This window comes from Bufo gargarizans, chromosome 7 (genome assembly GCF_014858855.1).
Source record: "Bufo gargarizans isolate SCDJY-AF-19 chromosome 7, ASM1485885v1, whole genome shotgun sequence".
Taxonomy (NCBI): Eukaryota; Metazoa; Chordata; class Amphibia; order Anura; family Bufonidae; genus Bufo; species Bufo gargarizans.
Genome location: NC_058086.1, coordinates 187,185,771 through 187,198,961, shown reverse-complemented (window position 1 = coordinate 187,198,961; position 13,191 = coordinate 187,185,771). Strand labels below are relative to the sequence as shown.

Below are 13,191 nucleotides of genomic sequence, written 5' to 3'. Positions count from 1 at the left end.
TGCAGTGGTTTCAGCAAAGTGTAGTTTTGTCTAGATGTTTTTCTGGGCTGGATTTCATGTGGACTGAGGTATAGGTTTGGTAGTGGGATCTGCCAGTCCACACCCTTCCACTACATGTATTGTCCTTTGCTGGAGGTGATCGCAGGTGAGGCCCGTCGCTGAAATCAAGGAGGGATAAAACAACCCTCTGTGTATGACTTGGAGGGAGAAAAGCTGAGGGAGCCTGAGAGGCTCTGTGTGGTCTTAGCCAGGAGGGCTGAGGGGCCACAAGGCTTTGTAAAGCCTGAAGTTTGGGGGGGGCCCCAGTGACGCCTACCGAAAAGAGGGTCGCACGTTCAGAGTCGGTAGGACTTCTGGACCATCTCCCTCTAAGAGTGCTAGTGTGGTCACAGCCTGGAGGCTGCTGGACTGTATATGGCTGAGGAAGCCGGATCTAATCCAGTGTGTGAACGGCGCTCTATAGGTGAGGTAGAGACAACTCGTGTATTAGGTAGAGCCCAGACGGGCAGGTGTTTGTTTTCAATGTTTATGTGTGTGATGGTGCTGAAGTGCCAAAATAAAGCACCTTTTGGACTTGAACCCCGTTGTCAGAGGAGACATCTGTGATTGTGATCCCTTACAAAAGGAATGGTACAACGTAGAGCCATAAGAATAGATGCTCCAGAATTGTTATTACATGGTGAATGCATAAAGCTATAAAAACAGGCCTGTCAGGAGCGGTGAGAGGTCCTATATGAAATTGATGTGCAGCTTTGGGTTACTGAGTTTTTGTTCCCATTTCTAGATAGCCCTTGGCTCAGATATCCTTGAGTGAATTATAAAGGGAGTTTATTGTCTCAGTGGCTTTTACTTTATTCTTTATTTCATATTAAGAAAAGAGAAGTGTGCAAAAAGAACGGGGAATTTCTGTGTAGATTTGGTATAAATATGAATTACCGTTAGACAAGAGAAAAGGGAAATATCAGTAAAATAGCAGCGATCATACCGACAAATGTGGGGAAACAACTGGTTTTCCGTATTGGCGATGCTTTCTCTTTTCGCTAGCTTGAAAAACAAAAGAGTCTTGGAGATTATTTGCTGAGGTCTATAATTTATGGTTTACTTCCTTTTAATATATATATGTATCCTGGTTACTTGTAGAACTTTATCTTTATGGGGGACTTTAACGCTGCCTGTAGTTATGTCCCCAAGAAGTACTGGAAGAACATTCGTCTCAGGACCAAGCCGGAATTCGTTTGGCTGATTGAGGACAACGTTGATACAACAGTAAAAAGCAGCACCAACTGTGCCTACGACAGGTAACCCCTCCTGGGGAGAGTGGACGGATTTACATGCACATGGTTCTATTCTTTAATGAGTAAAATGCTGAGGGGGATTATATTTTATGGTGCCCATATACTGTAAATAGCTGTTTGCCCATTGGCTAAACGTGCGTGTGTTTGCAATGTGGAGAGGGGAGTAAGACTGGCAGCTATCTTTGGGGTCAGTTTATCTCCCTTACCGACTGTATTTATTTTGCGGTATGCAAAATGTAGACCGGCAGAAAACACGGATAATGTCCATGTTGCATCCATTTTGTGGAGACCCATTGTAACAATGCCTGTTCCCTTACGTCCTACCAGCAGCACAGATGGGGGTTAACTGCCCCTGTGGACTGGTAGGACCGGCGGAATTTTAATGAGCCCAAGAACCAATAAACGATCTTCAGCTCCCTGAAAGGGAGGAGATCACCCCCCAGCCCACCGTGTTTTTTTCTGTCCTTTGGACAGGTTGGACTGGCGTATCGCTCCCTTTTGGAGCTGAGAGTTAGGGGATCCTTTTTTCTTTCTAATGTAAAGGATCACCCCGATTTTTTTACATGGCTCTCTCTTTTGCCTTTATTTTCAGGCGGATCGCGGCGATTTGCTATACCTGGGGACCGCTGGGAGCGGGGTGTCCCCCTCCCCTCTTCTTCTCAGTTTTCTCCTGGTCTCCCGTTCCCCCATCGCCACACACACGTGGCGCTATGGGCGCCGCCATCTTCCGGAAGTGACGCGCACTAGCTGCGCTACGTCACTTCCGGTTTTTTTCCGCAGCGGCTGAGGTCCTATCCTCCCCCCTTTTTTAAGAATTATTTACCTATAGATATCCTGTGATCCAGGATGACCTGGGGCAGCTATCCAGAGCATGCTGAGCTGGTTTTGTTAGCCCTCTTATATCTTAAGATATTTACGATTGGGACCCGCCCAGGGGGCGGGGCTTCTTCCTTTTAAGCGCCCAGAGCCTGTCATTCAGTGCTCTGGTTGCATTGCTTTGACAAGCTAGCTCCAGAGTTCCCTGTGCCTTGTAATATCCTTATATTACTTGACCGTGGGTTTGTGTGTTCCTTCTGCAGCTCTATATTTCTCTAGTGCTGGTGGGCCCCCTTAAGGTCTCGTTTCTCCACCTCCAATTTTTTTGTTGGTGTTATGACCTGTCTTTTTTGTTTCCAATTACAGACTATGGCTTCCCCCAACGATCCGGATCAGCGAAAATCCGGGACCAAGAGGAAGCATTTGGCGTGCTTTGATTGTAACACGCCCTTAGACGACGGCTGTCCCTATTCTAGGTGTGAGAGTTGTCGCACGGCGTCCACGGATCCCACGATGCAGGAGATGTTTCAGTGGACGAAGACATATGTGGATGATTCCATTAAGGGAGTGGTGCGCTTATTGAATGAGAGGTTACCAGGACCCTCTCAGACTCCCATGGATGTGGCCGCTTCAGCCGCACCACCCGAAAGACCCACCCCCTGTTCGGTGGGGTCTTCTTCTGAGGAAGAAGAGATCACTTCTTGCTTTTTCCCTCCAGAAAAGACGCAGAAGTTACTTAAGTCCATCAGGTCGGGGACCATGATGTTGACATTGGGGAGTCCTCCGATCCCGCCGTACGGACACAGCGTGTCTTCAGAGCGGATGAGACCCTTCTTTCTGTGATGCGCACAGAATGGCGAAAGCCTGAGAAAGGCCCAGTTCTCACTAGGAAGTTCAAGCTCATGTACCCGATGGCTAAACCCTTGGTGGAATCGTGGGGTTCCATTCCCAAGGTGGACATGGCGATAGCCAAGTTGTCCCGGCGCACTCTAGTCCCTGCAGATGATGGGTCTAGCCTGCAGGACCCTCTAGATCGGAGGGCAGAGTGCACCCTCAGAAGGAGTTATGCGGCGGCCGCTGCCTCCGCATCAACTTCAATTGCGGCCACTGAAGTGGCCACTTATCTACGCTCTAGGCTCAATCAGATCCAGACAGATGTGGACCAGAGCGTATCCAGGGATGACATCTTAGCAGCTTTCAAGTCAGCCAACCTGGCTATGGATTTCTTAGTCGACTCCACCCAGATGCAGTTGAAGCTGGCCGCCAAAACCATGGCTTTAGTTTCGGCTGCCCGCAGACCACTCTGGCTGAAACCTTGGGTCGCGGACAACGCGTCCAAGTTTAATCTTTGTGGGCTCCCCTTCGAACCAGACAGGCTGTTTGGGTCCGAATTGGATAAAATCATGGAGGGGCTCTCCGACAAAAAGGGGAAGAGCCTCCCCCAGCAGCCCTTTCGGGGACGCCCCAGGCAGGGAAAGAAGCGCGAAGGACGTCCGGGGCAGCAATCTAGGCGCAGAGATTGGGGGGGACCGTCTCGTAAGTATTCGAGGCGCTCCCGTAAACCCGCTAAGGAGGCAAATCCCTCCTGACTATGGGCCTCTTCGAGGCTCTTGGATAAGCCCTGCTGTCCCTGCAGTGTCTCCTCTAGACTTTCCCACACCACTCCCCCAAACGCCCGTGGGGGGCCGTCTCTCCCATTTCAAAGACTCCTGGAGTCAGTTGATCGCAGACCCTTGGGTTCTGAACTTAGTCTCCTTCGGGTACCGGGTAGACTTTCTCTCTCTCCCCCCAGAAAGATTCGTCGCTACACGAAACTTCGGGCCGGCCAAACAAATGGTCCTGGAATCTTACATCCAGGATTATATCTCCAAGGGAGCCCTAGAGGAGGTGCCGGCAGGGGAGAGAGGCCTAGGTATTTACTCACCAGTGTTCCTGGTTCCCAAAAAGACGGGAGACCTCCGGATTATCATCGATTTGAGATTTCTCAATCGATTTCTAAGGAAAACAAGGTTTCGCATGGAAACCATAAGGTCAGTCACCCATATCCTCAACCTCGGGGATGTCATGGCTACTCTGGACCTCAAAGATGCTTATCTTCACATTCCGATCCATTCCGCCTTCCGGAAATTTCTCAGGATCGCGGTCCAGATTTCAGGGGTTCGCAGGCACTTTCAGTTCACCGCGCTCCCCTTCGGAATCTCTTCTGCCCCCCTTATCTTCACCAAGGTGGTGGTATCGGTGGTGGCAGCATTGAGACTCCAAGGGCTGACTATCATTCCTTATCTGGACGATTGGCTTTTCATAGCCTCTTCAGTTCCGATCCTTACCCACCATCTTCAGATCGCAATCTCCTTTCTTCTCCGCCTAGGCTGGATCATCAACTGGCAGAAGTCGAATGTGAGCCCATCATCTTCAATCCAATATTTAGGATTCGTGGTCGACTCTGTGGAGATGTCCCTCCGGTTGACTCAAGAAAGGAAAGCACGGATTCAGGACCTGGCAAAGGTCCTTCATGTCCCTCGTCGAGTCTCTATTCGGACTCTCATGAAGATGGTGGGGCTCATGTCAGCGGCTGCGGACGCAGTCCCTTGGGCGCTATGGCACCTCCGTCCTCTTCAGTCGGAGGTCTTACACTTATGGAACGGCAGCCCTGCGGGGCTAGATTCCCTGTGCTCCCTGTCCGGTCAAACCCGGAATTCCCTCAGATGGTGGTTTCGACTGCCAGCAGGGAAGTCTATGACCCAACCAGTTTGGGTCATATTGACTACAGACGCGTCCCTTGTAGGCTGGGGCGCTCACCTGGACGGATCCCAAGTGCAGGGATCTTGGTCCCCCCTGGAGCGGCATCTTTCCTCCAATCTTCGCGAGATGCGAGCTATCCGGCTAGCCCTCCTTCACTTCGCCCCTCAGATTCGGGGCAAAGCGGTGAAAGTCCAGTCAGACAATATGACTGCGGTTCTCTATATAAACAAGCAGGGAGGCACAAGGTCATTACCCCTTCTATCAGAGATCGGGGTGATCCTTCGGTGGGCAGAGCTGAACCTTTCCCATCTATCTGCCGTTCATATCCGAGGTTCCCTCAATATGATAGCAGACCGCTTAAGTCGAGGATTACCGACCATGGAGTGGTCTCTGCATCCGGAGGTCTTCAGGCAGCTAGTTCACAGTTGGGGTATGCCAGAGGTGGACCTCATGGCAACCAGGTTCAACGCCAAGGTGCTGAGGTTCTGTTCCCTGTACCGGGAAGACAACCCCCTGGCGATAGATGCTCTGTCGATACCGTGGAGGTTCAGGCTGGCTTACATCTTCCCTCCCTTTTCCATGATACCGAGGGTATTGATGAAAATCCGTCAGGATCAGGCCTCGGTAATAGCCATCATACCGTTTTGGCCCAAAAGATCCTGGTTTACCCAGCTCATTCAGATGAGTCGGGGACAATACTGGAGACTCCCCCCGGAGCAGACCCTGGTGTCGTGGGACACTCACCTCTGCCCAGATCTGCACAGGTTCAACCTGACAGCCTGGAGGTTGATCAGCCCCTTCCCAACATAGAAGGGCTCTCCGAGTCGGTCCTGAGAACTTTGTCGCATTCTCGAGCAGAGTCTACAAACAAGGCCTACTCCAGGATCATGAGAATCTTCGTGGCATGGTGTGATTCCAAACAGGTGGCGTCTGCAGATCCGCCCCTTCCTGCGATACTACATTTCCTTCAGGACGGATTAGATAGAGGCCTATCTCCAGCTACCTTGAAGGTACAAATGTGTGCCATCTCGGCCTGTCTCAACAGGCCATACTCTCGGGACCCACTCATCAGACGCTTCTTGAAGGGAGCGGAAAGACTAAAGCCTACTATACTGAAACCCATTCCCCAGTGGGATCTTTCAGTAGTGCTCAGGGGTCTAGCATCTCCCCCCTTTGAGCCTTTGGAGGAGGTTGATTTCAAATATTTAACTCTAAAGATGGTCTTTCTTCTGGCTATAGCCTCAGCCAAAAGAGTCTCTGAATTGCAGGCTTTCTCTGCAATTCATCCATATATTATTTTCTTACAGGACAGAGTACTCCTGAAGTTTTTACCATACTTCAGACCTAAGGTGCCTACTTTTCAAAATATCAACCAGGTAATCTCCTTACCAGTTTTGTTTACAGCCTCCTCCTCTGATACTCCAGCCAGAGATCCGCTGGACATTTCTAGATGCCTCCAGATCTATGTGGATAGATCCAGAGAGTTCAGGATAGATGAGAATCTCCTTATCCTGTTTGCCGGTAAGTCTAAAGGCCGTAAAGCGTCTAAAGCCACCATTAGTCGCTGGATCAAGGAGGCCATTAAGGAAGCCTTTGTCTCCCAAACCTTAGATCCTCCCGAGTTTGTGAGAGCCCATTCTACTAGGGCGGTCTCCACCTCGGTTGCGGAAAGAAGCCTTCTCCCCTTAGAGTTGATCTGTAAGGCGGCCTCCTGGAGCTCTGAGTCAACCTTCATCTCCCATTATAGGATAGATGCTAGGATGGCAGAGTTTTCGGCTTTCGGGCAGACAGTTCTTACTTCTGCCAGGCATGAGGACCCTCCCTAGGGGTTTTATCTTGCTATCTCCCCATCTGTGCTGCTGGTAGGACGTAAGGGAATCGTTAATTTCTAACGATAATTTGTTTTCCCTTAGTCCTAACAGCAGCACACAAATATCCCTCCCTAACTTACATCATACTTGTTAAAGACACGGTGGGCTGGGGGGTGATCTCCTCCCTTTCAGGGAGCTGAAGATCGTTTATTGGTTCTTGGGCTCATTAAAATTCCGCCGGTCCTACCAGTCCACAGGGGCAGTTAACCCCCATCTGTGCTGCTGTTAGGACTAAGGGAAAACAAATTATCGTTAGAAATTAACGATTCTTGTCTGCAAAATAGAACATGTCCAATTCTTGTCCATCTTTTTTTTTTGCGGGACATACGGACGTTTTGCGGCCCCATTGAAATGAATGTGTCCGCATCCGATCCGCAAAAAAATGTGAATCGAATGTGGACCATAAATACAGTCATGTGAATGAAGCCTTAAAGGGACTGTTCATCTTCAAGGGTCTTTCGGCAAGACCCCCCCCCCATGTGGCCAGATCTGCGGAGGGAAGCATATTTATCTGTTCCCTGCCACTGTGTGCTGGATCCTCTTCTACCTTGCCCCCACTGCCGAATTCTGGTCCTTGCGTGTCCACATCTGGTTTTCGGGTCCCGAGGGGGTTGAATCACCACTGCAGCCAGTGAAGGACTGTTCTCAAAACACAAGTTGACACATAGGGAATGGTTCGCAGCAGAGGCGCAAAGGATCTAGAACCCAGCGGTGGGGAACGCTTCCCTCCACAGGTCTGGCCATATGAGGGAAGAGTCTGCCTGAAAGGCCCCGAAGAGGGACAACCCCTTTAAAGTGTATCTACACTGTGATAAAAACTTATATGTCATAGCGATATATCAAAGGTTTGGATCAGTCCAAGTGCTGAGAATTCCAACGAGGAGAGCGAAGCGCTTACACAGGGCGTTTTTATTCCTCGCTGCAGGAGAATAAATCGAGATAGGCTCATAGACTACTACTTGAGATCGTCTCCGGCAGCAAGGATGGAGCACTCTATGTGAGCGATTCTCTCTCCTCGTTCTAGTGCTCAGACCCCCACTGATAAAAACCTTTGATATGTCGCTATGACATCAAAAGTTATTATTTTTTGTTTTAAGTACAAAGACACTTTAAGAACAAAATGATCCAGTGTTGAAATTCAACATGCCCGATCCTTCTTTCCCCTGTCAACATCTGTCAGTGGAAAGTCAGTACCAACATGTACACAGACAGTTATCCAATCCCCCGAAATTGGTGGGTTAGACCAATTTTAGTGTTACGAACTTGTAGGATTTGACACAACTGGTTCCCTCCTCCCGTACTCATCTCTTATAGGATGGATAGACCTTTCCCTCTCACTATAATTGCAGATAGGCTCAGCCATGTGCAGACTCATTTAGCTCAGGGGATAGAATTATTTTAGATGCCCCTAGGACTGGTCCATTAGGCCTCCTGCACATGACCGTATCCGTTTTGTGGTCCGCAAATCATGTATCTGCAAAATACAGATTTGGCCCGTGTGCAAACCACACTTTTTGCGGGCCCCATTGTAGAAATGTCTATTCTTGTCCAGAAAACGGATAAGAATAGGACATGTTCTAGCCACTCGGATGCAGACAACATTTTATATATTTTTTGTGACCCCAAAAGGAATGAATGGGTCCGCGTTCCATCTGCAAAAATGTGGATCGGATATGGCCAGAAAATACGGTCATGTGCATGAGGCCTTAGAGTAATAGAGAATCCTCCAGTGCCCCGGGCCCTGATACAGTAATAGACATCTAATACAAGAGGGCCCCAAAGGTTCAGTAGAATACAGTGCCATTTGGACATTGGAGCCAATCACTTGCCAATCATTTCCATTGATTATGTTCGTTTTTCCTAACCCCGTATAGTCGTATAAACCTCTCCTATGCATTGTAACCAGAGATTTTTGACTGGCCGTTGCAGGATCGTACTTCACGGCAAGAGGCTGATCAACTCTGTAGAGCCAGGCTCTGCCACTGTGTTTGATTTCATGAAGGCCTATGGACTGACCGAAGCCCAGGTTAGAGCAGACATGATTCATCAATCATTTCATGCATATAGTGCTTGCAATTACATAACAAATGAATCTCTGTTGAATTTGAAGGCCTTGGAAATCAGTGACCACTACCCTGTGGAATTCCAGCTGAACCAGATGCGTAAAATGAAGACTTCCTCAACTTCAAGATGAAAGCGTTGAGAAGGGACAATGTGCTAGATTCTTGGCTTTTTTATGTTTTTATTGATGATGAAGATGATGATGCTATTAACTCTTAATGAACGGATAAACCACTTTCGAATAAAAATAAAGTGAATAATAAAATAACTAATGTAATCATGCATCAGGCTCTGAACTGGAATTCATTAGTACAATGTTGTGACTGGGAATTGCTTCCGTTAGCTACAAGACGCCAGTGATTGAAAAAGTAATGGCCCTCATGGCGGGGCTGGATTATCAGGGGGGCAAAAGGGGCAATCAACCCAGGTTGGTCGCTGGGAAGTGGCTGCCTAGGTATGTGCACAGGTTGCTGGGCGCCACATGACCTTGGCCATAATATCTAGAAAAAGGATAGCAAACTAGGAAAAACGGCCTTGCCAGTGTAGCGGGGATTTAAATATGATGCTATGGGGCACATTTTTTTAAGACCAGCATTTTAGACGCCAGTCTTAATAAGCCTATCAAGAGGTGCCAGCCTCCATAGCTTTGGTGCACCCAGTGCCAGTTCTAAATGTAAGACAGCTTCCGAGCTGCCGGCCCTTCCCCGCCAACGCCTCACCCACAACCTGGTGTGTGCGGGGAGAAGTCGTCACCATCTGCACCTGAAATACACCTAATTTAGGTGTATTTCAGAATAGTAAATGACCCCCTATGTCTCTGTATTAGACTGACTCATTGTGACGGCTGAGAAGTATGTGACATCCACCAATCAAATAAGGATCACCTATCCTCAAAGAAATTGCAAAATCTAGCATAAATTTGGGGTCATTTACTAAGAGAAATTTTCCCAGTTCACACCGGGTCTAAAGAAGGGGGCAGGGAAGTGGACAGACCGGCAGGCCTGTCTCATCATTTTCTATGTCTGTTTTAGGCCTCATGCACACGACAGTATTTTTTCACGGTCCGCAAAACGGGGTTCCGTTGTTCCATGATCCGTGTCTGTTTTTTCTTCCGTGTGTCTTCCTTGATTTTTGGAAGATCACCAGACCAGAAAAGTGAAAAAAAATCTAAGTCAAGTTTGCCTGGAAAATGATAGGAAAAAATGGACACGGATCACGGACGCGGATGACAATCTTGTGTGCCTCACTGACCCATTGACTTGAATGGGTCCGCGAACTGTTGTCCGTCAAAAAAATAGGACAGGTCATATTTTTTTGACGGACAGGAAACACGGATCATGGACGTGGACGCGGATGAAAAACGGTGCATTTTCCGAGTTTTCAACTGACCCATTGAAAGTCAGAAAATCACGGAAAACGGAACAACGGACACGGATGCACACAACGGTCGTGTGCATGAGGCCTTAGGCATATAAAATGGTCTAAACTTAAGCTTTGGCCCTTTCCTCCTGGCAAAATTCTCTACCCGCTGTCCAGCTATGGCCTGCACATAACTTTCAGCTGCATCACTGCCAATGATCTCTTGAAGGGTACGGCCACACAGTCTGTTTCTGTACGCAGTTTTGGATGCCAAAACCAGAGTGAAATTAAAATAAAAAAAATTGTATCTGTTCTTTTTACCTTTTCTCCTTTTATGATATTCGCTTCCAAAACTCCATCAGGAAACCTGACCGTGTGGCCGTACCCTAAGTGCTTGCAGCCAGGGAGGGGGCACCTTGGGACCTGTTCCCTTGAAGCCAGGCAATACAGAACCATATCAAATAAATATTAATGTACAACACTCTAATAATTGACTAAAAAGCAGCAGATAGCCTCCGGCCAGATAGTATTGAAAATCATCCAAGTCTAGCACAGTGAAGACTATGATCTATATCCCTGGTAGTTATGGTACATCATTATGATATGCCATCAGTGTCAGATAGGTAGGACCCACTCCAATCTCCAGAACGGGGCCCCCGAAATCAAGGATAGCAGCCGCGCATGAGCAGCATTCTCTCTATTCACTGCTATGGGACTTCCGAAAATAGTCCAGCAAGTGCACTCAACCCATTTTTGGAAATGCCATAGCAGTGAACGGAGAAATCCCATAGAGGTCAATGGCATGCATGGCTGCTCTCCCTTCACTTTGGGGGCTTTGTTCTGGAGACAGAAGTGGGTCCCAGAGGTAGGTCCCGCACCTATCTTACATTGATGGCTTATCCTACTGTTGGGAATACCCCTTTAAGGCTTCCTTCTTTACACAACAATTTTATATGGCATTTTCTTGACCATAAAAAAATAAAATAAAAAAAACACACCATAAAAGCTGCCTGCTTTTTTTAGGTTTTTTTTCTCAAAACAAATGTGTGGATGCAATTTTTCCCTGTTTTACCACAAAATCTACAGAACTATGAAAACTAAGATGCTAGATTGTATGCCCTGTATTTCATAATTTCTAGAGTCTTTAAGTTAAAGTCTAGAGTTTGTAAAGACAACAAAACACCACAAACACCAGTAAAGAACTATGTGTGAGTCCAGCCTAAGGCAACAAGTGTGACCTCCTGAAGGCTTTAAATACAATGTAGAAAGGAGTACGATGCCAGATTCGAGCTGCTTCTGGGGAACCGGTTTGGTATAGCCTGTTGGTAGTCCTTGTTGTGTCTCTGCTTAGTAACTGCTCGGAGGCTTCTAATATACGAGAACACAATGCAGAAATAATACACAGGATAAAGACAAGCCACATAATGTTAATTACAGTGTCGGGTGACACTTGGCCATTTATTGTCTGACTGCTCATTTCAAGCTGTTAAAAAGATCAGAGTAATGACAAAAAATCCAAACCGGAAACAGGCCATAATATGGCCACATTAGAATATCTGTATCGTGTCCGTAAGACCTGGACCTGCCACGGGTCTGCTCAACCGACTGATCACCATAAAACCTTAAGACTTGGACCTGCCATGGGTCTCCTGAACCGACTGATCCTAGAAGCCTATGGTGATGTAAGGTCAATTCAGTGGTTTTACGAGGGGTCCAGCTCGAGCAGCCGTAATACAGATATTAAAGTGTGCCCATATTACGCCCATCGGAAACTGAACATAAAGAAGGATGTGCTCCAGGATGTGTCACAGCATCCGGTCATTGCTGGAGGGGATAGAAAGGATCCCGTTCCTGCTGTAGAAGGTATCTTTCACAATTCGGGACCTTCCATGGAACGGAAGTTTGAATTCGTTCACTACGTCACCTGAAATGGAAATATCGGACAGTGAGCCTTACACCGATACGGTTATCTATTAGGACAATAACTAGATTTAATAACCATATTACAGATTTGCATCACGTCTCTGTAGTTATCCCTATAGAAGTAAATGGAAGCTGGAAAACCAGATCCACGCACACAAACCTGTAAGAAACCTCTGTATATTACCTATATTAATATCACGCCAATCAGTAGAGGTGTGTCTGCCTTTCCATAAGTCCATTTAGGACCCCCCCCCCAGAGCAGAGAGCTGCTGCAAACATTGGTGGTCTATCTGGCTGACTTGACCCGTATTGGGTACCCATCTATTTAAATGGCTGGCATGTCATGCTACATTAGCACTGTGTGGTCAATGACTGCACTTGCACTACAATATGTGTTCTCACTAGAGTTGGACCAGCTATCAATAATTTACCATTATGGGGATGGAGCCCCCCATATAAGACAATGCCGTTGTGTGGGGATTTGTATTTTGGCCTCCACTGTCTTATATGAGCAGAGTCCTCAAGTTGGCACCAGAGAAATTTTTCATTGTGACTTATGAAAACCAGGCTCACCTCTTTAGACATAGACCTAGAACATCAACATGTAGCTAAGAGGGTACTAGCAGGGGGATGAAGCCAGAAATGGTGCCAACAAGCCAGATTTTAGAAGTAGTTCTAAGGCAATGACTCAACATCATGTCAACGGCTTGGAACTGAAGTGGGTCAGAATTAAGCAACAGGAACACATAACTAAGTTCATACATCCTCTTACCGAGCCTCCAGCCATAATCCCAGGAGGACAATAGGGGGTGTGGATACTTCTCCTCCGGACCCAGCTGTTTTCTCACTTTCAGATACAGGGACCTTCCTTTTCCCTCCTTTGAGAAACCATCATAAAGTACATGGGAGGCGTGAGGTGTGACCGGCCTCATTTCAGCCAAGTTCAGTATATCTAACTGGTCGTAGTCATTTTCCTCAGACCTGCTCACCAAGGGTAGAGGCGTCTTATTCAAAGGAGGAAGACTGGTCGTAACCTGAGGAATGAACACCTCTCTCCTCTTCTTGGTGGTCTCCAGTTGGTGCTGCCTTGGGTGCTCTTTGCTATATTTGATCTTCCAGGACAT

At 47.6% G+C, this 13,191-nt stretch overlaps 1 protein-coding gene across 1 annotated transcript in view; it reads left to right on the top strand.

The window, feature by feature from the left end:
• The window catches only part of LOC122943784 (deoxyribonuclease gamma-like), a 32,876-nt gene extending 23,809 nt beyond the window's left edge, over positions 1-9,067 (top strand). Inside the window, exons 6-8 of the mRNA XM_044301815.1 lie at positions 1,141-1,298; positions 8,654-8,750; positions 8,835-9,067. Of these exons, the coding sequence (XP_044157750.1) occupies positions 1,141-1,298; positions 8,654-8,750; positions 8,835-8,918 (339 nt within the window). The 3' untranslated portion in view covers positions 8,919-9,067. The remainder of the gene's footprint in view (positions 1-1,140; positions 1,299-8,653; positions 8,751-8,834) is intronic.
• Positions 9,068-13,191: the final 4,124 nt, after the last annotated feature.